General features: G+C 43.1%; 1 protein-coding gene across 1 annotated transcript in view; it reads right to left on the bottom strand.

The window, feature by feature from the left end:
• Positions 1-1,183: 1,183 nt before the first annotated feature.
• The window catches only part of LOC119952453 (zinc finger MYM-type protein 3-like), a 138,205-nt gene continuing 111,939 nt past the window's right edge, over positions 1,184-27,449 (bottom strand). Inside the window, 4 exon segments of the mRNA XM_038776229.1 lie at positions 1,184-4,135; positions 7,708-7,825; positions 17,544-17,804; positions 19,558-19,672. Coding sequence (XP_038632157.1) covers positions 3,934-4,135; positions 7,708-7,825; positions 17,544-17,804; positions 19,558-19,672 — 696 coding nt within the window. The 3' untranslated portion in view covers positions 1,184-3,933.

Below are 27,449 nucleotides of genomic sequence, written 5' to 3'. Positions count from 1 at the left end.
AGCAAGGAAATACAAGGAGGAGTTCGGTGGTGCAGACCACAGTAGAGATGTGAAACCAACTGAGGAGGCATTTCAGGATAAAAGGAATATAGGTCCGGTGTTGTGAGTGAGAGTGTGAGTGAGAGTGAGAGAGAGAGAGAGACAGACGCTATGTGTAGGAAGTGGAAGATACCTTGCGGCTGGTAACGTTAGGGATCTGTACTCTGGAAGAGAGGTTTTTGCCAGTATAGAGGAACTGACGGAGAGTGTAGACCTCCAAAGAAGTGATTTCAGGTACCTGCAGGTAAGGGACTTCATGCGGAAGGTTTGGAAAGAGTTCCCTTGGTTGCAGAGGTACACTCTGTTGGGAGTGATTGCAGCTTCGGAATGTGAAAGGGGGAGGGCAGGATTGGGGACATACACAGGTGGCTAGGAGAGCAGGGAGGTGAGCAGATGGTGAAGATTAAGTGGGAGGGGAGATAAATTGGAGAGTAGGGATGAGGTGCTACAAAGGGCAAATGTGACCTCCTTGTGCACCAAGGATGAGCCTGATACAGTTTAAGGTGGTGCACAGGGTACATATGACTTGGGGAAGAATGAGTGGATTATTTTAGGGGGTGGGAGATGAGCGAGAGAAGTGTGGGCGGGGACCAGCGAATCATGCACATGTTCTGGCGCTGCAAAAAGTTGGTGAGATTCTGGACGAGAGTGTCCGCAGTGCTAACAAGGGTAGTGGGGGAGGAGGTGAGCAGGACCTTTGGGTGGCAATATCTGGGATATTGCAGAAGCAGGAGCTGATGGAGACTGCTGGAGCCTCTTGACTGCCCGGTGAAGAATTCTATATGAGTGGAGGTCAGCAACGCAACCAGGGGTGGTGCCTGGCTGGGGGACTTACATGACTCGGCTGGAAAGATCAATACTAATGAAAGGGTTCAGCGAAGGGCTTCGAGGCAAGGTGGGGGATATTCGTGGCTGTGTTTCAGATTCAACAGAATGCAATGTTACTTTTTCGATTTTCCACTGCAGAGGAGGCGAGAGGCTTTAAAATATTGCAAGAGAGCTAATCAGCCACCCTGTAAACAAAAGACTTTGTTGTTCATCTCTGCAGAACCTGCCTAAACTGGCCATCTACAGTTATTTCAACACAAATGTAAACTATCCACCATCACGGTTATTCTTTCAGAAACAACCATCTCAAACAGTTGTGCAACGAATTGGTTTATCAGTGGAGGTGGGAGTGGGAAAAAAGCAGCATACAAAAGATTTGGGCAATTTCCCTTCCTTGCAATGGCTCAACAATACTCCCATGAACATTGAGGTGATGAATCAGAAAATATGAAAAAGCAGTTTTATAGACATTCCCTCATTGCGTTGATGCCTTCAGCTACAAACCCGAAAATACATCTTTTTTTTAGAAAATCATTTTCATCACAAAAAATTCAAGCATCAAGTTTTGGAATTCTAAACAACTCGAACTAGAAAGAACTAATGAATGCACAATAGACAAAAAATTAACTGGGAGAACACAATTATCTTTATGTTTTCAGCCACTTTTCTACAATCTTTTCCAATAAAATAAGATGACATCATGGTTCAGCTTTGGTCAACAATTTATACAATGACAGATACCTGTGTGGTTAATTTTGGGAACAGTAAGACTACCAATGCCCATTAATGGATGGATGGGGCACGCCCAAACTCAATCTCAGTTCAATGCAGCTATTACGGATATTACTTATTAGAAAGAATCTAATAAATACACAATTGCATTTCCACAAGCAGATACCATTTAACAGGGTCCATTTGGAACAGTTAGGCCACATCTCTCTTCTAATTCCCTTTTCCAAGGCAAGAGATAGCATTTTGGAAGCATTACAGCATCTATGTAATGAGATCTCAAGATCCTTATTGTTTCAAATTACCCATCTACCAAGAATTCTTTCACTTTAAGCGGAGAAGACATAGCTCTTCACAGATTACAGTTCAACATAAGGAAGATATAAAAAGGGTCATTATAGTGTCCCTACACTAAATACCCTAAAAATGCTTCACTGCGGACATGTAAATACCTTTTCCCCTAAATGTTACATCACATTAAAAAAAGTACACTTTCTGAAATGATTTGAGTATCACTCAACTGCTTTCTTCTAGGTAGGAGTTTTAACTATTGGTGATTGTGATACAGCAGTTTGTAAATCCCTTGCAACGTAAGGTCCATCCAGTTTGCAAAAGCACCTTTTAAAATTTTCTTTAAAAAATTAAACTGTGAGAGAACTTGGCAAACCATCAGGTTACCAACTGAATACTGTGCAGATATTACCATTTAAAACAGATTGGTTTTAACAACTGATCTAGCTCACTGAAAACAAATTCATATATACGAGAGAAATACAACACAAGAGACAGTATCCCCTTTTGATCCCCTTCGCATTCCCGGTTTTCTACAAATACTGAATTTCTCAACAGTTCATTTAACCACCTGGCAGTACCAATATACAGCAAGTGCACAATAACGGAGCAACATCTTTGCCTGCCTTAAACCCTCCACCCATCAATCCTTAATCGCAAAACATTTCAGTTGCATTAGTTATCTGCATGAGCTGCGGAGATTTTCTTTTAATTTTTTGCTTTGAATTCTAATCCACCTGTTGTGGTCCTTAAAGAAAGAGGATTTAGCTGGTCACAAAGTTCTCCAGGTCAAGTTGAGAGTATTAGCAAGCACTGCGGGTGAGTGACGAATGACAAAGAATTATTTCAATTGAAATTTAAATTCAAATCAAGAAATTATTACTCTTCAGATAACAGTCTTCCTTCCCACCCCCCACCCAATATTTCAAGGTCCTCTGCACTAGCAATTGACATCAAGCTAGCACCTATAAATGTGCCCAGCCTTTTAGTTTGTAATTAAAAAAAACACAAAATACAATAAAATCTTTTTGCAGATTCAGATATTAACAAACATGCAGAAGGGGCAGACAAGGACTATGGAGAAGGGACAATTTATGGTGCTCAAGCTCCTTTAGTTTCTTCTCTGCTGTTTCAGAAATTGTTTTCTCAACATCTCAATCTCTCAAACCCGATTAAGACCAGCAGATTGAGCAGAAAACACCCTTCAGGACAAACAGGTACCTTACTGGTGGTATTCACCGTCCAAATCAATTATAAAAAAATATACTTTTGAATGCTATCCATGCACTTTGGAAACATTCCTCCTTGCTCATTCCTCCCCAAACATCATCGGAGACAGCTGAGAATAAATCTGTAATGTAATAACTGATGCAAGGATATTTCAGAGTGCATATTCCAAATGTGTCCTCAGTGGTAGGACTCCACCTCATGCCTTCAAATTCTCTTCCTGACCATCCGTGAGCAATGCAGTAACTTAGGACAAGGCTGCATGGCAACAATTTTCTTGGGACATGTAACTCAACAGAGAAAGGTGTGACCCCACACTCCAATCCCTCAAACACCATTTTCCTTTTTCTCACATGAGAGCAACGGGTGGAATGTCTGGAAGGCAGGCTATTTTACAGTATCTGCCAGTCCACCTTGATGTTCCACTTAAGCAACTCTAAAAGCAAGCACTGCAATTAAATTAAGGTCTCTCCCATTGCATCAGCATGCATACTGCTATTCATCTCAGCTGTTCCATTCAGAGCAAAGACAAAGTTGACTGCTTATTGACTTCAGGAGTTTTAGGTTCAAAGTATGTTTTTTTGGTCTCTAGAGAATGTTACGTACACCCAATTGTCAGCAAGTGTACGCAAGCTAAAAGGGATACTGTCTCTAAAACAATGGTGACAGTCTAACCGTCTCTGCTCTCACAAATGGGCCACATGACTCTGCAAGTAGGTGTGTAGTAATTTTTCCCCCGCAGCACCAAGTGGGCCAGCCTATATGACCCATTGTTTTTCTAATAAAAGAACAGAACTCTGTACAAACATCTACTACACATCATCCTTCAACGTCATCATCTTCTAGTGAATCCTTTGAATAGTCGTCATAGATTTCCTTCACAGCCATAATTCTGTTCAGCATGCTCTCCAACATACTCCGATCCATGGGAATAACTGAGTACCACAGGGGGCTCTCTGCCACACAGGAACGCTCAGGTTGCAAGTAGAAAACATCATTCCTGTTCTTCATACTCTCAGGACTGAACAAAACAAACCAAAAAGAATTAATTTGGAAGAGTATTGTTCAGGAAACATTGTTTTCACCTCCTTCACAGAGTTCCATAATGCTATCAAACACGTTGAGAATTTTTTTTCTATCACATCTTGAAAGCAGCTAGGAATAAATACCTTGCTTTTAACTCCTTCACCCCTTACTTCAGATGACACATTTAGGGTGGGTTTCCTTATGTGGTAACTAAGTCATAGAAAAGCATCACCCACTGAAAAGTTAATTCCCGTGTAGTTCACTGTTATTGCATTGCAATTAGGTCACTGCAATTAGACTCTGCGTCACTGATGGAAACGTTTGTATGTAAACATATGACTGAATATACTGACATTTCTATTCCTGGTCATATGGGGTTAAGTAATTCCTGAAGATAACAATGCTGTAAGACTAGGATTGGATTTACACAACTTATACAGAGCTCTCCTGCAATTACTGCGTTTTGCTCGAAAAATCACTCATCTTTTTTGGGAGAACCTGTGGCAGTCACCTAGCTTGCCATTATCTTTTTTAATAGATTTTGAAAACTACATTGTTTGCTGTGTAACTAAACTTTGCCATAACTTCTATAAAATATACTTATTATCTAGATGTCCTTGCCCCATAGGCAACTGTGGCAGACAGCGAGCAACTGATTTGCCAGCTCTATCCATAGGCATTCTGTTATCAGATTGGACTTGATATCTCCTCTGGTCAGATTGCAGTCACACACATTCAATCAAGATTGGCAATTTTATTGAAATACAATAGAACGACACCAACATAAATCAGAATTTCAGTCGAAGGTGTGGAGAACATGGTTCCTTTAAAGGGGGATCGTCTTCAAGAAAACGATTCTTCCCCACTGTCACCAGACTCCTAATGACCCTCTTATTGACTGACCTCATTAACACTACACCCTGTATGCTTCATCCGATGCCAATGCTTATGTAATTACATTGTATATCTTGTGTTGCCCTATTATGTATTTTCTTGAATTTTGTTTAATTCCTTTTTCTTCCATGTACTGATGATCTGTTGAGCTGCTTGCAGAAAAAATACTTTTCACTGTACCTCGGTACACGTGACAATAAACAAATCCAATCCATTTTAATCTTTGTGGTGGCACAGGGACCAAAAAGGGCAAGACCACAGAGAGGTGCATCATTTTTATAATAACGTCACCTTCATGCAGCTGGTGGCTTTATAGTCTCACCACATGAAGAAAATGTTTGGCAAAGACTTAACTTAAGATAATATGACCTTTAATAGTGAATAAAAATGTCATTTAAAAAATTAAACCCATTGGCGGCAACAGTGGCAAAGTGGTTGGCTCTGCTGCCTCATGGCACTGAGGACCTGGGCTCAATCCCGCCACGGGTCACTGTATAGCACATTCTCCCCATGTCAGTGTGGGTCTCACCCCCCACGCCAAATTGCCCCTTAATTGGAAACAAACAATGAATTGGTACTTTAAATTTCTCATTTTTTAAAAAATTCAACCCATGTATTTCTACTCTAATATATGAAGTAAAAGGAGGTCAATCCTATTTGATGGGAACCATTATGGTGAAAAGTAGGTTTAACAGCCTTTTTGGTGCCAGGTCATGTGTACACAAAGCTGCTTTCCCTATTTGAGGAAATATTGTAAAATGCAAGATATCTAAAGCTGAAAGCTTTGCTTTACATGGTGGTGAGTACTACTGCCTCACAGCGCCAGGGACCCAGGTTCTATTCCAACCAAGGATGACTGTGTGGAGTTTGGCAAGCTCTGCCCATGTCTGCGTCGGTTTCCTCCAGGTGCTCTGGTTTCCACCCACAGTCGAAAGATGTGGGCGCTAAGTGAATTGGCCGTTCTAAATTGCCCCTGGGTTTTAGGTGGGAGTTATGGGGTACCGGACAGTGCAGGGAGTGGGCCTAGGTTTGGTGCTCTTTAAGAGGATTGGTTGCGGACTCGATGGCCGAATAGCCTCCTTCTGCACTGCAGTGATTCCATGACCTGCTCGGAATCTTATGAATATACATTGAAATTATTTAAATGGAGATTTAAAATTAAATTTTTTGCAAGGTATCCAATAAAGTGAACAGAAGCTTCTTAATCCCAACTCTCAGGCAGCAGAAACTGACACAATAACATACTTCCTTACTACATTATCTGACAAAATCAGCAGAGCTCATTCTTTGTCCTTAGCAACTCTGCCAATCAGCAGGGTGTGCAACGTTCTTAATTCTCCTCAATGTTTCCAGAGTACCATTTTACTTGCAGATCAAAGAGTGAAATGTTCTTTTTTAAGGCGTATAAAAAACAGGGCAAGTCTTTGTTTCTCCCTTCTGAAAACAATAGAGGAGACTAAAATATCATTAGACAAATGCCAAGGTACAAGCATTAGTTGTATTCAGCACAATAATCAGTTTAGCATTAGTGCAAGTGGAATCAATGAGAGGAAATGTTATCCTCCAACAGGTATGAGGGGTAGGGACGGGATATTAAAATCTCACTCTTAACCCCAATTTGTTCAGTTTCGCTTTAAAAAAAAATTATAAAATTTTTCCAATTAAGGGGCAATTTAACATAGTCAATCCACCTATCCTGCACATCTTTGGGTTGTGGGGGTGAGAGCCAGGCAGGCACGGGGAGAATGTTCAAACTCCACACAGACAGTGACCTGGGGCCAGGATCGAACCTGGGTACTTGCCGCTGTGAGGGAGCAGTGCTAACTATTGTGCCACCTTGCTGCGCCAATTTCATTTCTAAGGGAGGTGGCATGAGGGAGATTGTGAAGGATAACAGCAACCAATTTTCTCCTTGGAGACAGTTTGGCAATTCAATATATAACAAGGTTATATGCCTCACATACTTGACCACCACTGATGTCTTAACCTTGGCCAGATGGGTTTTTTAGGCCTCAGAAACCCAGTTAAAAAGAGAGAGGATGGCAAAATCCAGGAGCCAAGTGACTCAACAAGCAACCTTCCGATCTCCTGTCTGGCCTCCAATTCTCCACTGATCCCAGTCTCAGATCTTCCATTTCCATCTAATTCCAGGCCACCATCTCACTTAAAAGTAGTCCAATATTTCTAACACCATTTTGATGGCAACACAGCACACTCTAGTTGAGAATTCCCATGCCATCACTCCACCGCATCAAGAAACATTTACAAAATTATTTTTAGAATTTAAGTAAAACATTTTGAATACCATTTAACAGATCAGAAATTAAATAGAAAAATCTTTTTATTCGCATGAAAATAAGTTATACCGGCCAGTGACTGAATGATACTAATATTGAATGCTGCAAATGCAAGTTTTCAGCATTATTCCAATTAAGTGGCAACTTAGCGTAGCCAATCCACCTGCACATCTTTGGTTTGTGGGGCAAGACCTACGCGGACATGGGGATAATGTATAACGCCACACGGTCCATGACCCAGGGCTGGGATTGAATCCGGATCCTTGGTGAAGCAGCGTGCTAACTACTGTGCCACTGTGTTGCCCTACGATGACAAAACTCTACCCCAAAATGCAAGTTCTCGAAATACTAGAAGGAAAGAACTGATGGCCTCACCCATTTTGAGAGGTAGAACTCATAAAATTTCCACCGGGGCATCTTAATGGATTCATTCGGTTTTCTCTTGCTCCAAACAGCAACTTCCTCTTCACGTTTCCTCTTTCCCATCGTGCTGCCTATAAACAAGAAGCAGAACAAAACTGAGCCATGTACAGAAATTTAAATGATCTTTATAAAATTTCAGTTCAGATTTTCCTGAGCAATATTGTTAATTAGTGCTCGGAGTAACTTTAGTAATCAGACAACCGTAATAATTAAAAATAAAAAGCTCAATCATTTTAACCTTTATGCTGCAAGGTGTGTGAAACCTTTAGCAATAACTTATTTCTATTAATTGTGGAAAAAATAAACTCTTCTTTTTGTCCCTTCTCATCCTCAATTCCAATTTCACAGGCCAGGAGCAATCAACACTCCCAAATGCGTGTTCCCAAATGAACCTCTTCAAGGTTGAATCAAGACAATGAACACTCGTGCTATTCCTTCCTGGGAGTGTTTCAGCTGAGCTCAATCCTCACTTTCCAGCAGGAATCACTGGATGCTACACTGAATTCGTGACTGCGGCCAATTTCTCCCTGTTGTTCTAGCAGCCAACAGTGCCAAAACCAATGGCAGTTAAATGTTAATCAGCCGAAAGAAATTGCCTGAATAGGCACTAATTATTGAGCAGGAAATTGGGAACACACTTATAATTTGGGCATGGCTCAAAATAGCTGTAGAAGTAAACAACATCAAATGGAGTTCAGCATAAATAGAATGGTTGGTGAGTGCAGGAGGGGGAAGGAGGTGCTGCTACTTGCCTCCTGCACTTGTTGTGGCTTATTCAAGCTCGCGGCATCAAGTACATATGAATCAGGAGCAGGAGTAGGCTACTTGGTCCCTCAAGTCTGCTCCGCCATTCAAGAAGATCAAGGCCGATATGATTGTAACTTCACCCCACATTCCTGCGTACCTCCCAATAACCTTTCACCCCATTAATCAAGAATCTATCTAGTTTTGCCTTAAAAATATTCCAAAGTTCTGTTTCCATTAGCTTCTGAGGAAAGGTTGCAGCGACTCACGACTCTCAATTCTCATCTCCATCTTCAATAAGTGACCCCTACTTCTAGATTCTGCAACAAGAGGAAACATCCTCTCCACATCCACCCTGTAAAGACTCCTCGGGGACTGGTATGTTTCAATCAAGTCGCCTCTTACTCTTCTAAACTCCAGTGGATACAAGCCCAGTCTGTCTTACCTTACCTCAAAAGACAACCCACCCATTCCTGGTATTAGTCCAGTAAACCTTTTCTGAAATGTTTCTAACACAATTACATCTTTCCTTAAATAAGGTGACAAACATTGCACACAATACTCATGATGTGGTCTCACCAATTCCCGGTATAGCTGAAGCATGACTTTCCTACTTTTGTAATTAATTTCCCTCACAATAAACGATTACAGATTTCCTAATTACTTGTTGTACCTGTATGCTAGCCTTTATGATTCATGCACGAGGACACCCACATTCCTCTGCACCAGAGCTGTGCAATCAATCTCTCACCATTTTGATAAGCTTTTTTATTCTTGCTGTCAAAATCGACAAATAACACTTGCCCACATTAGACTCGATTTGTCAATTTTTTGCCCACTCGTTTAACATAAATGTCCCTTTGTAGCCTATTGCCGCAACCGGTGCACAGAAAATGCTACCTCCCTGGCCCGAAATTCAACACTCAAACACCTCGGCAACAAGGACACCTACAGTTATTCATCGATTAAAGCTCCGCCTTTAACATTATCCCGATAAAACTAATAACCAAACTCTGCAATCTTGGACTTGACGCCTCCCTTCCTCACCAACTTAACTTCCTCACCAGCAGTCCGCAATCTGTCAGGATAGGTTAACAGCACCTCCTCCACCGTCACTGGAGGAGTTCTGGAAGGGGGTGGCGAGGACGGTGTCGAGGGTGGTAGGATCCAGGGTCAAGCCAGGCTGGGGACTCGTGATTTTAAGGGTTGGGGTGGAGCCGGGAGTGCAGGAGGCGAAAGAGGCCAGTGTTCTGGCCTTTGCGTCCCTAGTAGCCCGGCAAAGGATTTTGCTACAATGGAAGGATGCGAGGCCCCCAAGCGTGGAGACCTGGATCAATGACATGGCGGGTTTTATTAAGCTAGAGAAGGTCAAATTTGCCCTGAGAGGATCGGTACAAGGGTTCTTTAGGCGGTGGCAACCTTTCCTCGACTTTCTGGCTCAACGATAGGGTACTGGGACAGTAGCAGCAGCAACCCGGGCGGGGGACGACGACGACTATGTTTGCTTGTTTAATTTTAATTTATTTTTAAGTTCTTTTGTTGGGGTTGGGGGGGGGATATTATACATGCGTTGAGGTGGTCTGGGAGGGCGTTACAGTTGTTATGGGTTATTTTGTTGTATTTCATTGTTTGTTGTTATATTTTATATTTTCTGTAAAAAATTCCAATAAAAATTATTTTTTAAAAAACAGCACCTCCTCCATAATAGTCCTCAACATCAGGACCCCACAAGGTTGTGCGCTCAGTCCCCTACTGTACTCCCTATACACCACACACGACTGTGTGGCAAGATTTGACTCCAATTCTATCTATATGTTTACGGATGATACGACGGTGGTGGGTCATATCTCAAATAATGACGAGTCAGACTACAGATGGATCACTTGGCTGCATGGTGTACCGAAAACAACCTCTCTCTCAATGTCAGCAAAACCAAGGAACTGATTGTTGACTTCAGGAAACATACTATGACACATGCCCCTGTCTACATCAATGGCTCCGAAATGGAGATGGTCGATAGCTTTAGCTTCCTGGGGGTCACCATCACTAACAGACTGTCCTGGTCTACTCACATTGATGCTAAGGTTAAGAAAGCCAACAACGTCTCTACTTCCTACGAAGCTATAAGAAATTCGGCATGCTGCATCGACTGCCGTAGAGAGCATCCTATCAGGCTGCTTCACAGCTTGGTTTGGCAACTGCTCACCCACGATCGCAAGAGTGTGGTGACTCGCCCAATGCATTACACGAGCTTACCACCCTCCCAGTGATTCTGTCTACACCTCCTGCTGCCTCAGGAAGGCAGACAGCATTTATCAGTGACCCTTCACACCCAGGCTTTACCATCTTCCAGACCCTTCTGTCAGACAGAAGAGTCAGAAGTCAGAAGAGTCAGAAGTCTGAAGATCCGAACATCGAGACTTGGGAACAGCTTCTTCCCCACAGTTACCAGACTCAACAACTCTCCCTCAGACTGATCTGTTCCCTATAAGACACTAATCACAACGCTCTGTGCTGCTCTTGCTTATGTCGTATTCGCGTTATTTTGCCCCGTTCCATACTGTAACTAATTACATATTTGTCGATGTACTGTGTACTTTTTCACATTCACAGTAACTATCTACTATTTTTGGTGACCACTGTGTACGTACTGCGCATTTCGTTGGCCGCAGAAAAATACTTCTCACTGTACTTCGGTGCATGTGACAATAAATAAATCAAATCAAAATCAACTCCTTATACCCTCGTCACAATTTACTTTCCTACCGATCTTTGTGTTATCAGCAAATTCAGCGACCGTACCTTCATCCAAGTAATTTATATAAATAGTCAAGAATTGAGGTCCAAGCTCTCATCCCTTTTGCTCATCACTAATCACATCCTGCCAACCAGAAAAAGACGCATCTGTGCCAACTCTGCTTCCTATTAGCTAGGCAATCTTCAATCAATGCCAAAATATTTTCCCCTGCACCATGAGCTTTTATTCTCCACAATACCTTTTAATGTGGCACCTTATAAAATGCCTTCTGGAAATCCAAGTACAGTACATATACCAATTCTCCTTTATCCACAGCACATGTAACTCCTTCAAAGAACTTCAATAGGTGAAACATGATTGCCCTTTCACAAAACCATGCTGACTCTGCTTGATTGCCTTGAATTTTTCTAAGTGCCCTTCTCTAACATATTTGACAATGTCTTCTAACATTTTCCCTATGACAGATATTAAGCTAACTGGCCTATAGCTTCCTGCTTCTGGTCTCCCTCCCTTTTTGTTATTTTCCAATCTAATGGAACTTTCCCCGAATTTAGGAAAATTAAAACGAATGCACCAACCACCTCATTAGTAACTTGTTTCAAGACCCATGGGTGAAGTCCATCTGGACCCAGGGATTTGTCAGCCCACTGACCAAATAATTTGCACAATATCACTTCCCTGGTGATTGTAATTTTCCTGAGTTCCTCACTTCCATTTCCTGATTTACAGCTATTTCTGGGATCTTGCGGGTGCATAGCCCTGTTTTCCGTTATCAATTCCCCAGACAGGGCAGCACGGTGGCGCAGTGGGTCAGCCCTGCTGTCTCACGGCACCGGGGTCCCAGGTTCGATCCTATCTCTGGGTCACTGCCTGTGTGGAGTTTGCACATTCTCCCCACAACCCAAAGATGTGCAGGCTAGGTGGATTGGCCACGTTAAATTGCCCCTTAATTGGAAAAATGAACTGCGTACTCTAAATTTAAAAAATCAATTCCCCAGACACACCTTCTATAGAACCAACACTCACTTAACTCTTTTCTTATTTAAATATCTGTAGAAACTCTTCTAGGTCGTTATGTTACTAACTAGCTTTCTCTCACACTCTAGTATTTCCCTCATCAATCAACGTTTGGCGGATCTGATCAAACAGCACATCCCTTCAGTTGCTTGCAACAGTTACCCAAGCCTGCGTTGGCAAAAATGCAAAAAGTGTCCAACATTAGATGTAATTCTGTGATTGCACAGCACTCACTACATAATCCCTGATGGCGCTAAAAATTACACTGACAATCAATTTGGCTCGTACTTTGGCTCACAAGTGTGAGCTGGAAGCTACACATATTCACATACATGGTCCTTCACTGACAGAAAGAGCAAGTCCACACTGTACCTTTTTCAACTAAACAAAACTTTGAGGAGTATGCATTCCCTGGTTTATTCGCCAATGCAATGATCAATTAGTGTTGCCCTGGCTGGTTTGAATTTAAACAAAGCTTGGCAATTAATCATTCCTTGATGCATTCTTCGTGGCAACACCTCCATCAATCAGAGTACACTTGCCAACCAATAAGCACACTCCTCTAATATGTATAAATTGTCATGGAGATCGAAAAAACAGCTTGTTGCCCACATGCCAGGTACAGAAAATCAAAGAGGCTAATGGGATGATGGCCTTTGTATTTAGAACAGTATAGCTCTGGATCCAATAAGATTTTAATGCTTGCCGAACTGGTGTTGATCAGGTCACCATTTTAGCCACTGTGCAGAATGTTAATAAAAACAAATGCGCAATCCTTTGAAATTAGAGGTTTTAAAATGACAGAAATCAAGATGAATACACAGGAAAACATGGTATTATCTCAAAAAAGCATCAGCAGCAGTACGCATCAACAAAGTTGCTGCAGCATAATAGCTCGATACCAAATTTATTATTGCAAATGTAAATGCTCAGTGTAACACTTTACAATCTTTTCCTTTCACCAAGGTCCTGAAGTTGGGCAGAAACCTTTAATAAACTGAGCAACCCACTCGGTCACCCAGATTCACTTCTAGTATCTGCAGTTGACACTTCAACTTCATGGAACCTCCTGCAGGAAAAGTGGACTCTCAGAGACAAATTAAAGTGGACATTGAAAATAGCTTGCAATGCCCGAGTAAAGAACCACAATCTGACACCACAGCATCAAGATAGTTTCATCTTTTGGCTGATGACTGATTCGTCTTTGGAGCGAAAGCAAATGCACTTCAAAATTGCAGCTGACAGGGAAGGGCACACTTGTGAGCCCTCGAGATAGTCAAGAAATGTAGATGTCAAAATGAAATTAACCGAAAGGCAAGGCCAAAACTTTCAAAGATCAGAGAAGCGTTCATTCTCCAACCAGTTCAGATAACCTGGCCGATCAAAAACAAGCATCTTCCACGCTGCAGGAAAAACATGTAAAATCCTCACTCCATGCAAAATGTTAACATTTTCATAGAATCCCTACAGTACAGGAGGCAGCCATTTGGCCCATCGAGTCTGCACCGACCCTCTGAAAGGGCACCCTACCTTGGTCCATGCCCCCACCCTATTCCCGTAACCCAACCTATCCTTTTGTATAATACAGGGCAATTTTAGCATGGCCAATCCACCTAACCAGCACATCCCTGGACATGGGGAGGAAACCGGAACACCTGGACAAAACCCACGTACAAGCTCCACCAACGGCTAGAATTGAACCTGGGTCCCTGACATTGTGAGGCAGCAGTGCTAACCACTGTGCCACCCATAATTTTGACTGAAACTCTTGCGCATACTGTGCCAAGTCAAACAAACATCTGTCTGCTCTTTCCCTGAAGTTTCAGGCTCGGTTCATTCTAGTGGTTGGTTATGCTTCATCTGCAATCAGCAAATTGCCAACTTTTCATTCTCAGCAAGAAAGTTTTGCATTGGAGTGACTAAGGCATTAAATTATTGCAAAATCTTCCATGGCTCAGCCACTGTACATTCTCAAAATAGATGATTTTTGTGAAATTGGACTCCATTTCTTCTAACAACTCCACAAACTGTCGTTGGTTTAGAGTTTAGAGTGCTGCTGCGAACAAAACCATTTTGTTAACCGCGTTCATTAAATCTTTCCGCATGCCTTCCTTATCATTTTGAGCACAAGAGATTTTCTGGGTACAAAATGCAGTGAAACATGACCAAATCATCTCCATTAGGACCATTCGCAGCCAAGATCTAGACTGGCTCAATTCACTGCAGATGTGCCATATATCATAATTAGAGCTAACTTCAACGTTTCCACAATGTCTTTGAAAGCACCAAGAACAGCAAAGCACTGAGTGCAACCATTAGGCTCACAAATTGCCAGGATTCTTAGTCAATGAGAATCTTTGGACTTGAAATGAGTCCAGAAAACAAGGCCGTATGGCATCTCGGATGGCTCATCCAATGCCACCAAAAGCAGAACACAATTCTGAGGAAATGGTTGGGCGACAAGATTTTGCATCAAATCTCAACTGATGAACTATCTGGTGACTCAGCAGCACATTTTAACCTTTTGCATGATGTCATGTTTTGGATTATAATGTTTGCGCCACATTTCCATAATTGGACAGGTTGATGATGTTCACCAAATCTCCATTTTAAATATGGCTGGTTTTTTGACCAGCCAGAATCCATGCTGCTCTGTAACCAGTTTCAAATTCTGCTACTGTTTGAAATTAGACTTCAGATTAGAAATGTTGGTGACTCTATTTGGCCACCAAGAGGAAATTTCCCATCAAATTCATTGTGCGCACTTTGGAAATTATTTTCAAACTGCCAACCTCGTTTCAAACAGCATGCACAGTGATGTATCATTTCCTTTGTACAACCTCAAATTCCAACTCTCATTCACGTGGAATTTACTTTCACTGAAGTGTCGGCCTTTTGATCATTAGTCTCAGATTTGCATTATTGTTTCAGATAACAAACTCACCCTGTTTGGAAATGTGGGGGAAAAAACACACAAGTAAAGTAGAGCATGAATTCATCATGCCTGTGTTGATTTGCCGCATGTGGCGAGCGTGTTGGACAACAGTGATAATCTGTAGATCACCAGAAAACAAGGGCTTGGAAGTCATGCTACGGCTATACAAAACCCAGTTAGACTACACCTGGAATACCATGAGAAGTTTTGGGTAGCACACCTTAAGCAAGATGTATTGGCCTTGGAGTGAGGGAGGTCAGTATAAATTTACCAGAATGACACTTGTACTCCAAAGGTTAAATTATGTGCAGAGATTACATCAACCCGTTATATTCCCTGGAATTTAGAAATTTGAGGACCTCTTTGATCAAAGATTTCACAATACTAAGGTGGGAGCAGATACGGTAGATATTTCTGCCTGTTCGGTCGTCTCGCACCAGGTGCATAGTCTTAAAATTAAAGCCAGACCTTTCAAGGGTGAAATTAGCAAACTCTTCGATACACTAAAAGGTGTTAGAGGTTTAGAACTTTCTCCACAAATGGCAATTGCTGCTCAGTGAATTGTAAATTTTATATCTAATGTTGATGAACATTTCTGCTCAGGAACTTGGGAGTAAGGTATACAGAATAAGTTACAGATCAGCTATGATCTTACTGTAGAGCACAAATGGCCTACTCCTGCACCCAAATTGCAGTCCTGGCAGACCCAATGCCTACACAGGTTACTGCCTTGGGATCACAAGTAGGAATCATCCCTTAATGACCCAAGGAAGCAGAAATCTTCTTTAGTATTCCAATTACTAGCATGCTAAGGTCAGTTAACAAAGTACAGTCCAGGAATCAAATTTGGGACCATCTCGGCTTACATTACAGTGCACCAGTTAATGTGTATCAATAGCAATTTGGAAGGGGATGGCCGGCTGGGAGGAAGTTTGGAGAACTGAGGGAAGTGAGTCATCTTTTAAATCCAAAACAGGAACTACTTCGAGTAAAGGGTCACTCACAATCATGACTTGTTTATTCTGCTGCACTCGGGTTATAAATAGAAGAGAAAGATTTAAAAATAGGAGCACAGCAGAGTGGGGGATGGGGAAATGTTTTATTTGAAACTGGTGCAGGGGTGAGCAGTTTTCCCTGTAGGGAAGAGGAAAAGTTGCACAGGAAATAAGAGGACCTAACCAATAAGCAGATAATTACTCCAAATTATCCCAGATTTGCTAATATGGGTCATGATCAGAAATAAAGCCTGTGCTGTTTATCCTTGCATCTGGTTTTTAAAAAAATGAACAGATTCACTTATTTTTATTAAATTTAGAGTAGCCAATTATTTCCCCCCCCAATTAAGGGACAATTAGCGTGGCCAATTCACCTACCCTGCAATCTTTGGGTTGTGGGAGTAAGACCTACTCAGACATGGTCAGAATATGCAAACTCCGTACGGACAGTGACCCGGGGCTGTGATCGCACCCAGGTCCTCAGTGTCGTGAGGCAGTAGTGCTAACCACTGAACCAACATGCCACCTGAACAGACTCACTTATAGGTATAGGTTCTGAGTAGGGTTAATAATCCTCCAGGGCTACCTTGGAGTCCGCAGGAATTAAAGTTTAATCTTCAGGTCATTATTGCAAGTTTAAAACCCAGTGGAAAAATCATAAGTCCATGAAACAAAATTGCAGGCTTTTTTTTTGGTTTTTCATTTTCTTCACAAAATTTCACTTATTAACCAAAAGATTGTCAGATTGGGGAAATTGTTGTGTGAATAACAGTCAAACTTAATCGAATTAGACATCAAAAAAAACTGTTCCCTTTTCAATTGGCGTGGTATGGCACCGCACCTGGAGGATAAACTAATGTTTGGAGTGTAGGGGTTGGGGTAATGTGAGACGGAAGGCCATGAAATGAAACCTTTGGGAATACAATCAACCAAAGTTGACAATTCGGATTTCCTGTCATATTCAACAACAGCAAGGGAATTCATCGACAGCATGGGAATACATGGACAATTAGAATGTACAGAAATTCTGTCTCATTCCTTTCCACAAGCTTTGACTCCAGCACATTTCGACAGAGAGCAATCACACTTGTTCTGGTCATTGTTCTTCAGGTCTGGGCATTTATGAGTGTCAGTCACTACATAGGGGCCACAAGCAGCAAACCCAAATTTTAAAAATAGTCTAGAGATTACGTGCGTGCTAGACTGGTGTTACTTGCATGACTGTATAACTTTACATGCTCTTGCAGAATGCAAAAGCCCCAAATTTCTGATTATTCTTTGGTTTCTTTTTCTTTTCATTTACCCTGCCAGATGCATCAGTCTCGACATACAATACTCACTTTGATCCCTTCCCTTTTTGTAATTAGCAGGCATGTAATATCGAATGCTGACAAGCTTCGTGGTTCCTCTGGGTGTTGTGCACTTTCTGGACTGTCGAACAACATTAATGAAGGACAGTCGCATGTGCTCTTCTACACACTTCAGTCCAAAATACTTTGTGTTAAAGAACATGAGTGTGTTCAGTAGAACGAAGGGCGAGTATACACCCAGTTGCTTACATTCCCAGAGATGCTCTTCCTCAACCCGGGAGAATATTAAACCTAAGAGGAAACAATGTCACAATGTTAATGATTATAATCATCAAATCTCCCCCCCCCCCCCCCCCCCCCCCCCGCAAGCATTTTATGAAGCTTTTTAATTTGCCCTACTGTACTTTTATTTGAAAATATTCAAAGTACCACGGTTGAATTGCCTTTGGCACTCTATGGTATAACGGATGATGGAGATGAAAATCAACCAGAATTCTCACAGCGCCAGGGACCCGGGTTCAATTCTGGCCATGGGTCACCGTCTGAGTGGAGTTTGCATTTTCTTCCCCAGTCTGCGTGGGTTTGTTTCCTCCCACAATCCAAAGATGTGCAGGTTAGTGGATTGGTCATGATAAAATTGCCCCATCGTGTCCTAAAGATGTTCAGGTTTGGGTGGGGGGGGGGGTTATGTGGATACGGTGGGATAGTGGGCCTATGTAGGGTGCTCTTTCACAGGGTCGGTGCACACTCGATGGGCTGAATGGCTTCCTTCTGCACTGTAGGAATTCTATTCTCACTCGTCAATGTGCGTAGACAACGGGTGAGGAAAAGGGTCAGGGTCAGTTACAGTGAACCCCTGGTCATGAAGGCAGCCAAGACTTGTTTCTGAACTAATAAAAGTAATAATTTGGACAACTGCAGTGCTACAATTTGTAAGGGATTTAATAAATAGACATAATAAACAACTGCTATGCTCATTAAAGTCTATATATGGGAGGGGGATGAGGGAGGACACAAATACAGAAATGATACAAACCTTTTGTTAATAAAAAGTGCCCAATTTTTTTTTCAATTAAGTGGCAATTTAGTGTGGCCAATCAACCCAACTAATCTTTGGTGTGTGGGGGTGAAGCCCACGCAGACATGGGGAGAATGCGCAAACTTCACACAAATAGTAATCTGGGCCGGGATCGAACCCAGGCCCTCAGCGTTGTAGGATGCAGTGCTAACCCACTGCGCCACCGTGCCACCCAGAAATGATACAAACTATATCATGGGGACACAGACAAAAGTCATCAGCTTACCACTCCCTCTACATCGCCATGGACTGATCAGTCATTGCATTGTGCAAAACAAAGGAATACATTCGGTGTTTAATAATGCAGCCAAAAGGGTAATAGGAGAAAACTACATAAACACCAATAACAAATACCCAGGAACAGAGACTAGAACATTATTCACATATGAAATAAAAACACTAAATATTGGAAATATTCAAAAGGTCAGCATCTGCAGAGAGGGGGGACAGGTCTGTGACAGTTCATCAGAATATTATTCCTAATGAAGGAATGTGTTTCAGATGCTAGAAATCTAACAACACCAGAACATAGTAGGTCAATGAGTATCCAAAATTCATCTTTGGGAATGCCCAACACTCAGAGCAATGTATGCTAGGTCACAGAATCTATTCCAGGTTAAGTTGGACAGGTTTTTGATCTACAAGGGAGTCATGAGTGGGAGGCAGGAGAGTGGCTTTAAGACCACAGTCAGATCAGCCATGATCTTATTCAATGGCAGTGAAGGTAAATGAGGCCAAATGGCCTACTCCTGCACACATGTTTTCTTTTAAAAAAACATGCCCGTGCTTGAATAAGAGAGCATGTTTTGGCTAGGGCTCATCAGGAACGATGTACTTCCAATTTCCACCAGAGATTAATGTACTATGGGCACCCTCAAATTGGTTATTCTCCTCCAACATAGGTATGAATGCATATGGGTGGACGCATGCAATGTCTCAAAATGGCAGGAAATCTCAACAACTTACCATTTGGAAGCAAACTTGGTTGCCAGCCTTGTAACATTTTATTCAACTCTTGGACAAATGTCAGGTAATAAAGATCAGTGAATATGTTGACCATTCGGTTGTTTTCAAGCAAGAACTATAATAAAGCAGATCAGAAATGGTAAAACATAATACGGAGCAAACATTTATGGTCCACACTCGATAAGAAAATATATTTAAACTATCTTTTCCTGTGGGGGTGCTGATTAAATACATTGCAATTTAAACTATTTACTTTTCCAATCCTGTATTTACTTCCATTTTAGCTAGACATCTCATTTTGTTCATTCCCATTACTGGACAATAGTGAGTGAATAGCTTAGATAGCAAGGTACAGAGGATTAATGAGGCACGGTTGCACAGCGGTTAGCACTGTTGCTTCACAGCTCCAGGGTCCCAGGTGCGATTCCCTGCTTGGGTCACTGTCTGTGCAGAGTCTGCACGTTCTCCCAGTGTCTGTGTGGGTTTCCTCCGGGTGCTCCGGTTTCCTCCCACAGTCCAAAGGTGTGCAGGTTAGATGGATTGGTCATGCTAAATTGTCCTTAGTATCCAATTTTTAAAAATGTTAAGCGGGGATTACTGGGATAGGGTGGAGGCGTGGGCTTAACTAAAGTGCTCTTTCCAAGTGCCATGCAGACTCGATGGGCTGAATGGCCTTCTTCTGCACTGTAAATTCTATGATTCTATGAAAACATTAAATTCCCTCATTGGGCAGAGTCTCCACAGCTGCGAGGGAAGCACCAAGTAAAAGCCTGTAATTCTGCTGAAGTTAGTGACAGGGGAAATAAATGATTGTCACTCGTCCCTAGAGGGCATGGCGATGGGCAAATGTGTTATATTATGGCCCCCACTTTCAGAAAATCAGACAGCGCACAAGGAGGCTATTTAGCCCATCATACCTGTGCCGTTTCTTTCGCAAGAGCTATCCAACACGTCCCATTCTCCTGTTCCAGTCCTATAGCCCTGCATATTTTTCTATTTTAAAAATATATATTCAAGAACTATCACAAAAAACAGGAAGGCAGTTGACTTGTTTCCGTGAACGAAAATAGTATCTCAGGCTGCATACATTTTTAAATTCAAACTCTCGATTTTATCCTTTCTTTGCTTTGGGCACAAAATCTACTTCTTGGGATGGGGAGCAAGGTGACGGAGAAAGGAAGAGCGAGATAAGCAGGGCCTAGAAGATTAAACTGGCTTCAAGATGGCTGTCTTCAAAAATTGGAGATCCAAAGTTATTCTCATGTGGCAACCTTTGTTATCCAAACATACTAAGTCTTTTCAAAAAAAATTCCAATTAAGGAGCAATTTTGTGTGGCCAATCCACCAACCTTGCATATCTTTTGGGTGGTCATGGTGAGACCCGCGCAGACACAGGGCAAATGTAAAAATTCCACATAGACAGTGACCCGGGATCAAACCCGGGTCCTCAACGCTATGAAGCAGCAGTGCTAACCACTGTGCCACTCTGCCGCCCTTATTTTAAGTATTTTTCTTTTAAATTTCTATTAAGGACAAACCTAAAGATTCTAAAACTACAACTGATGACTCTCCAGACAGGCGAGCACTTGTTTATTCTTTCATGTGATGTGGGTGTCACTGGCAAGGTAACCATTTGTTGTAAGCGTCAGTCTGGAGTCATACATAGACCAGTCCATAAAAGGATGTCAGATATCTTCGCCAAGAAGACAGTAGTGAACCAGATGGGTTTTTATGAAAATCAATTACAGTTAAATGGGCAGTTACCAAGATTCAATTCCAGATTGAAAGTAAATTCCTTTTTTAAAAATGTGTTTTCTTCCAAATTTAAATTAAAGGTTACAAACATAAAAACTATTCGGGGCGCAAACTCCCCAACACACAACTGTAAAGTTTGTACAACTGTTTTCCTTTTACACCCCCCTTCTTCCACTTCCCCACCCCTTACTGCGACAAGCAGCTCCTCAAACATGGCCACGAACATTCCCCACCTTGCCTCGAAGCCCTCCGCTGAACCCTTTAATTTGTACTTTAAAAAAAAAAAATTTTGTGTACCCAATTCATTTTTCCAATTAAGGGGAAATTCAGTGTGGCCAATCCACCTAGGCTGCACATCTTTGGGTTGTGGGGCCGAAACCCATGCAAACACGGGGATAATGTGCAAACTCCACACGGACAGTGACCCAGAGCCAGGATCGAACCTGGGACCTCGGCGCTGTGAGGCTGCAGTGCCACCATGCTGCCCTCTTAATTTGTACGACCTTTTCCAGCCAAAGAAAGCCATATACAAGTCCCCCAGCCAGGCCACCACCCACAGCAGTGTTGTTGACTGCTACCCCAACAGAATTTTTCGCCGGGCAATCAGAGAGGCGAAGGCCACAACTTCGGCCTTCCTCTCCTCCATCATCTCCGGCTTCTCAGATATCCTAAATATCGGCAAAGGGTCCAGCTCAACCTCCTCCCTCACTATCCTTGTTAGCACCGTGGACACTCCTGCCCAGAATCTCGCCAAATTTCCGCAGCCCCAGACATGTGTGATTCGCTCGTCCCGCCCACACGTCTTACACTTGGCTGCCACTCCCTGTAAGAACCCACTCATTCTTGTCCGAATTATATGCACCCTGTGTACCAACTTGAACTTGAATCCTTGCGCACAAACTTGCATTTACCTGTTGTAATGCCTCACCCCATAACTCCCAAGTTTATCACCCCTCCCAGCTCCCTCTTCTCCTTGATCTTCACCAGCTGCTCATCTCCTTGCTTCCCAGCCACCTGTACATGTCTCCGATCCTGCCCACCCCTTCCACATCAGTAAGTAGCAGTCACTCCAACAGGGTTTACCTTGGCAACCTGGGGAACCCTTTCCAAACGTTCCACACAAAGTCCCTTACCTGCAGGTACCTGAACTCACTTTCTCTCAGGAGCTCTATCCTTTCCTTCAGTTCCACTATACTGGCAAACCCCGCTTCCAGATACAGATCCCTCACCTTAACAAGCCACACTTCCGAGACACACCCATCTATTCCCCCCGGCTCAAAACCGTGGTTTTCACAGTGGCGCAAGCATCCCTTCTGTCCTTAAAATGCCTCCTCCGCTAATTCCATTGTTACTGTGGACTGCACCACCAGACTCTCCGTGTATTTCCTTCCGTGTCATTGGTTATTATGCTGCCATCACCATAGCCCTCGAGCTAGACTGCCTACAAAATTCTTCCCCCATCCTAAACCATTCTGCCTCTCTCCTTCCCACCACTGCCTCACCTTCTCCGCACGGTAATAGTGTAGCAGGTTCAGCAATGCCAACCCTCCCTTCTGCCTCAGTCTCTTGTAACAGGGTCCTCTTAACTCGTGGCACCTTCCCTGCTCATAAAAAGTCTCGACATAATCATATACAGTTTTTGAAAGAAGGCCGTTGGTCTGGAATAGGAACAGGAACTTCAGCAGAATGTTCATCTTCACCTCGCAGCCAGAGTCAAGTGCAATGGGACCTCGAGCGCCTGCCTCTTCTCTTCCTCCAATTGTGGAAACTCCAGTTTGTCTAAAAACCGTCCCATGTCCCCCTCTTCACCCCTTGGGTCCGCCCTTGATAGATTCTTGTGATAATTCCTAAACGCCGCGTTTGTCTTTCCTGGCTCCGACATGACATCCCATACCCCAGTCCATATCTTCAATATTTCCCTGAACGCGGCATGCCTTCGTAGCTGATGCGCCAACATTCGACTCGCCTTCTCCCGTATTCGTACTGCACCCACCTTGCCCGGCACAGCTATCCTACTGCTCTTCCCATCGTCAACCTATCAAATTGCCCCTGCAGTGTTTTCCTCCTGGTCAATCCCTCAGTGATGGGCGCCCATGAGTACTCCCCATCTGCCTCAACTATCTCATTCATATTCCTCCCTCTTTCCCCTATCCACCAATGCCTTCGACAAAATAATCTCACCCCGGACCACCGCTTTTATGCTTCTCAAAATTGGCTGCCGACACCTCCCCGTTTGGTTCAATTCTACATAATCTTTAATCACACCACGCACTTTATCGCAAAACCGTCTATCTGCCAACAACCCCGAATCGAACCTCCACCCCGGCCTCTGCACCTGTCCCGATCTAAGCCGCATCTCCAGCCAATGGGGCGCTCGTTCCAAGATTACTATCCCCGTGTATTCTGCCCCTTTCACCAACCAAAATCTCTCCCCTTACCACAAAAAAGTAGATTCTTGAATACACCCTATTAATGTGAGAAAAAGGAATACTCCCTTCCCCCTGGGTTCTTCAAGTGCCACAGGTCCACCACACCCATCTTTTCCATAAACCCGCCCAGCTCCTTATCCATTTGTATCCTACCCATTGACCTGGGGCTCAATCTATCTACCCTCGGCTCTGGGACACAAGTAAAATCTCCTCCCACAATCAACTGGTGCGTGGCCAAGTGCAGCATTGCTGCCAGCACCCTCCTCAAAAACCTCCACTGCCCCAATATTCGGTGCATATACATTCACCAGTACCACCTGTGTCCCCTCGAATACCCCACTCACATTTCTACCATCTGGGTCCCTCACTTGCTTCGCTCTCAGAAACCCCAATTTCTTGCTCATCAAAATGGCCACCCCCCGCAACTTTGAATCAAACCCCCGAGTGGAAAACCTGTCCCACCCATCCCTTTCTTAGCTGAACCTGGTCCTTCACGCGGAGGTACATCTCTTGCAGATAGACCACCTCCGTTTTTAAACTCCTCGGGTGTGCAAAGACGACCCCCCTCCACCTCTCTTGGCGTTCTCCCCATCTCACTTCCGTTCACCAGCATGACCTGCCAGCGAGGCAACTCCTGCTGACCCCCCCACCCCTCGCCTCTTTGTTCTGTGAAGAAAGTTCCCCACTGACCTCCCCCTCCCAAACAAAGACTCTTCTCGAACCACGGGTCACCTTCCCCAAAAAACAAACAAACAAAAAAAAAAAAAAACTGCTGTCCCCTTACAAACTATTCAGCCCTGCTACCATTTGTTAACCCAACAGAAAAGAAAAATCCCTCCCACCAACCCCACTCTACCCGTATTCTCCATTGCCATCACTATCACTGTTCGCCCTTTCGATCTCTCGGATCTGCGCCCGCTGAGCCTCCAGACATTTTTCCACCCTCTCCATCGAGCCCTTCAGGGATGCCACTGCCCCTTGGATGGCTTTGGATCGATCCTCTTGCTGCTCCTTCCTCTGCTGGTAGAATTCTTCCTTGATGAAGGTCATCAACTGTTCCATTTTGGGCTTTCCAAATTACACTGACCCATCACCCTCTGCCATCTTTCCACTAGCTGCTTGGGGGGTGGGGAGGGAGAGACTGCTCCGATCTTCAGTTACACTTTTCCGAAGTTACACCCAATTTTGGGTAAAAAGAGCTCTTTTCTACACCTTTAAGCAGGAGCTGCTCTGTGTGCGACCACTTGCACCATGGCCACCACCAGAAGTCATTTGAAAGTGAATTCCAACTGAACTTAAAGTCGACCAACTGCCAAAGTGGGATTGGAACCCGTTTTTCCACAGCCGCCTGATTACTCGTTCAGTGACAGTATCACTTCATTATCTCATCCCAGTGATAAACCGGTTATTGGATTTAGAGATGAGTTTGGTGTGGGTGAAGATGAAAGCACGTACTTATTGTGATGATGGGCATGGGGTGAGAGCAGCACCTTTAGATTTTATAAGTAAGAATAAACAAACTGAAGGTGCACGTATGCATCCATATAAACAACTGGTTTTTAAAAAAAATCACTGATTATCGCCCGAGGATGCTTTGACTATGAAATACAGAAGTGACTTTAAAAATTAAAACAGAAGTGTTTTAATTTTAGTATAATGTTAATATGTACGCCAAATGTTTATCTACAAGCTCCAGTCGCCAACTGTCTGTTTAAAACTGGATTGCTTCTCTCCTCCTTCTGAGTAAAATTGCTTCCAATTCCAAAACAACAGCTGCATTAAGAGGAAAACATTTATACTCCAGTGCTTGACCAAACCTGACCCAAGAGCTGGCGATGTTTCCTTCTGGTGAGAATCAGAAACTGCTTCTCACAAGACAGATGACCTGAAGGCAGATGCAGTAATGTGTTCTGCAAACTTTAACAGCACTGAGCATTCTTCAAGCCAGGGAAAAAGCACACTACGTGCATTGCCTAGTTTCCGATAGAGACGATTTTTTAAAAAAGCAGGAAAAATGAACTACAGATTCTCAGGCATCCAAAAAATGAAAAAGACCATCTACGGATGCTGGGGATTCGGACTGTGAATTTCCAACATTTGCATTTCTATTTTCTATCTCTTGTGCCAGTTACATAGACGAAAGCTACGGTATTTTCTCTTGGAAACCTGTACAGGCCTTGCATTAGAACGGTCTCCACATTTTTCCCAGACCTCACCCCACTCCCACTCTGAAGCTCAAGAAAATGCTTGGAAGATAGTTTTCAGAACTCTGCCAGTGCAGTGCTGCTTCCACAATGGGTATTATGCATTACAGAATCATAGAATTTACAGTGCAGGAGGCCATTCGGCCCATCGGGTCTGCACCAGCCCTTGGAAAAAGAGTTAACACCTCCACTTTACCCCGTAACCCCACATAACCTTTTGGACATGAAGGGGCAATTTAGCATGGCCAATCCACCTAACCTGCACATCTTTGGACTCTGGGAGGAAATGAAGCACCCGGAGGAAACCCACATAGCCATGGGGAGTGCAAACGCCACACAGGAATTGAACCCGGGTCCCTGGAGACAGCAGTGCTATCCACTGTGCCAACGTGCCATCCTATTTAGAGTACAGTTAAGAGCACTGGCAATGTTGCGCACACACCTCCCGCTAGAGACTTGACACTGGCCCATAACTTCCTCAGTGGCAATTTCCAGCAGATTGCCACTCGCGACGGATTTACCCGCGCCGTAATTGCAAATTCCCCATCTCATCTGACCTTCCCCACTCTAACTGGGTGAGACAGGAGCAGTCAAGCACCCCTCCAGCTGCAACAGCGTGGAGTAACTGGGGTGCAAAGATATAGGAAACAACTCCCATTTTTATTGCAGTTGGAAGCAATTTTCTTCTTTTAACTCTTTCAGAGTAACTACCAGGGTAAAACTAGCAGAACCATATGAAGGTAGTGATTTAAATTGCTTCTGATGGACAGTTCCTAGCCCAGCATAATTGTCCCGAGGAACAGAGGGCAAATGCTCGGTAAACCCTTCCTCAAAGGATTCTCCAACATATTATTGGGGTACCCACTAAATGCGACCCTGGGGAAACCACAAAGTTATTATTTCTGGTTCGACTCATTCTTTCCTCCACTGCCTCAGTCTCTTTCCTATAATTTCTAGGCTTTCAAAGCCTAGTTTATTTGCACACAATCAAAAAAAGTTTGATAAATCTCCAATAACAGTTCACATCACAAGCATATCACATAATAACCACTTTGTATCATATTAATATGCGAGTATTTGTATTAATAGATCATACCATAAAATTTACCATTCCGCAAATAACAATCAGCTGGTTAGCAAATGTTATACACAACAACCCACTGATTCAACATATTTCCACAATTTTTGGCATGCATTTGTTCACCACTTATGCTGAGAAAGTGGTGCAAGACCTCGTTCTTTAATCGCTGCACCTGAGCCCTCGTTCCCCCTTCCCTCAAAAAAGGGCTAAGAATTTTTTTTACATCCAGCACTTAAAAACTGCATTGAGCAAGCATATGCAAGTGCACTGCGTTTAAATCAGAATTCATTAATTAAATATGCTTGGATCAGGAATTCTATCCAATGGAATGCTGGTAGTCGATGTTTGGATCGTACATGTGTTAACCCTGCCTCAAGTGTCCTAATGGTTCACTCACCCATCAATCTGAGCCTTACATCGGTG

Source organism: Scyliorhinus canicula, chromosome 17 (genome assembly GCF_902713615.1).
Source record: "Scyliorhinus canicula chromosome 17, sScyCan1.1, whole genome shotgun sequence".
NCBI classification, from domain to species: domain Eukaryota; kingdom Metazoa; phylum Chordata; class Chondrichthyes; order Carcharhiniformes; family Scyliorhinidae; genus Scyliorhinus; species Scyliorhinus canicula.
This window is presented reverse-complemented; position numbering and strand designations above follow the sequence as displayed.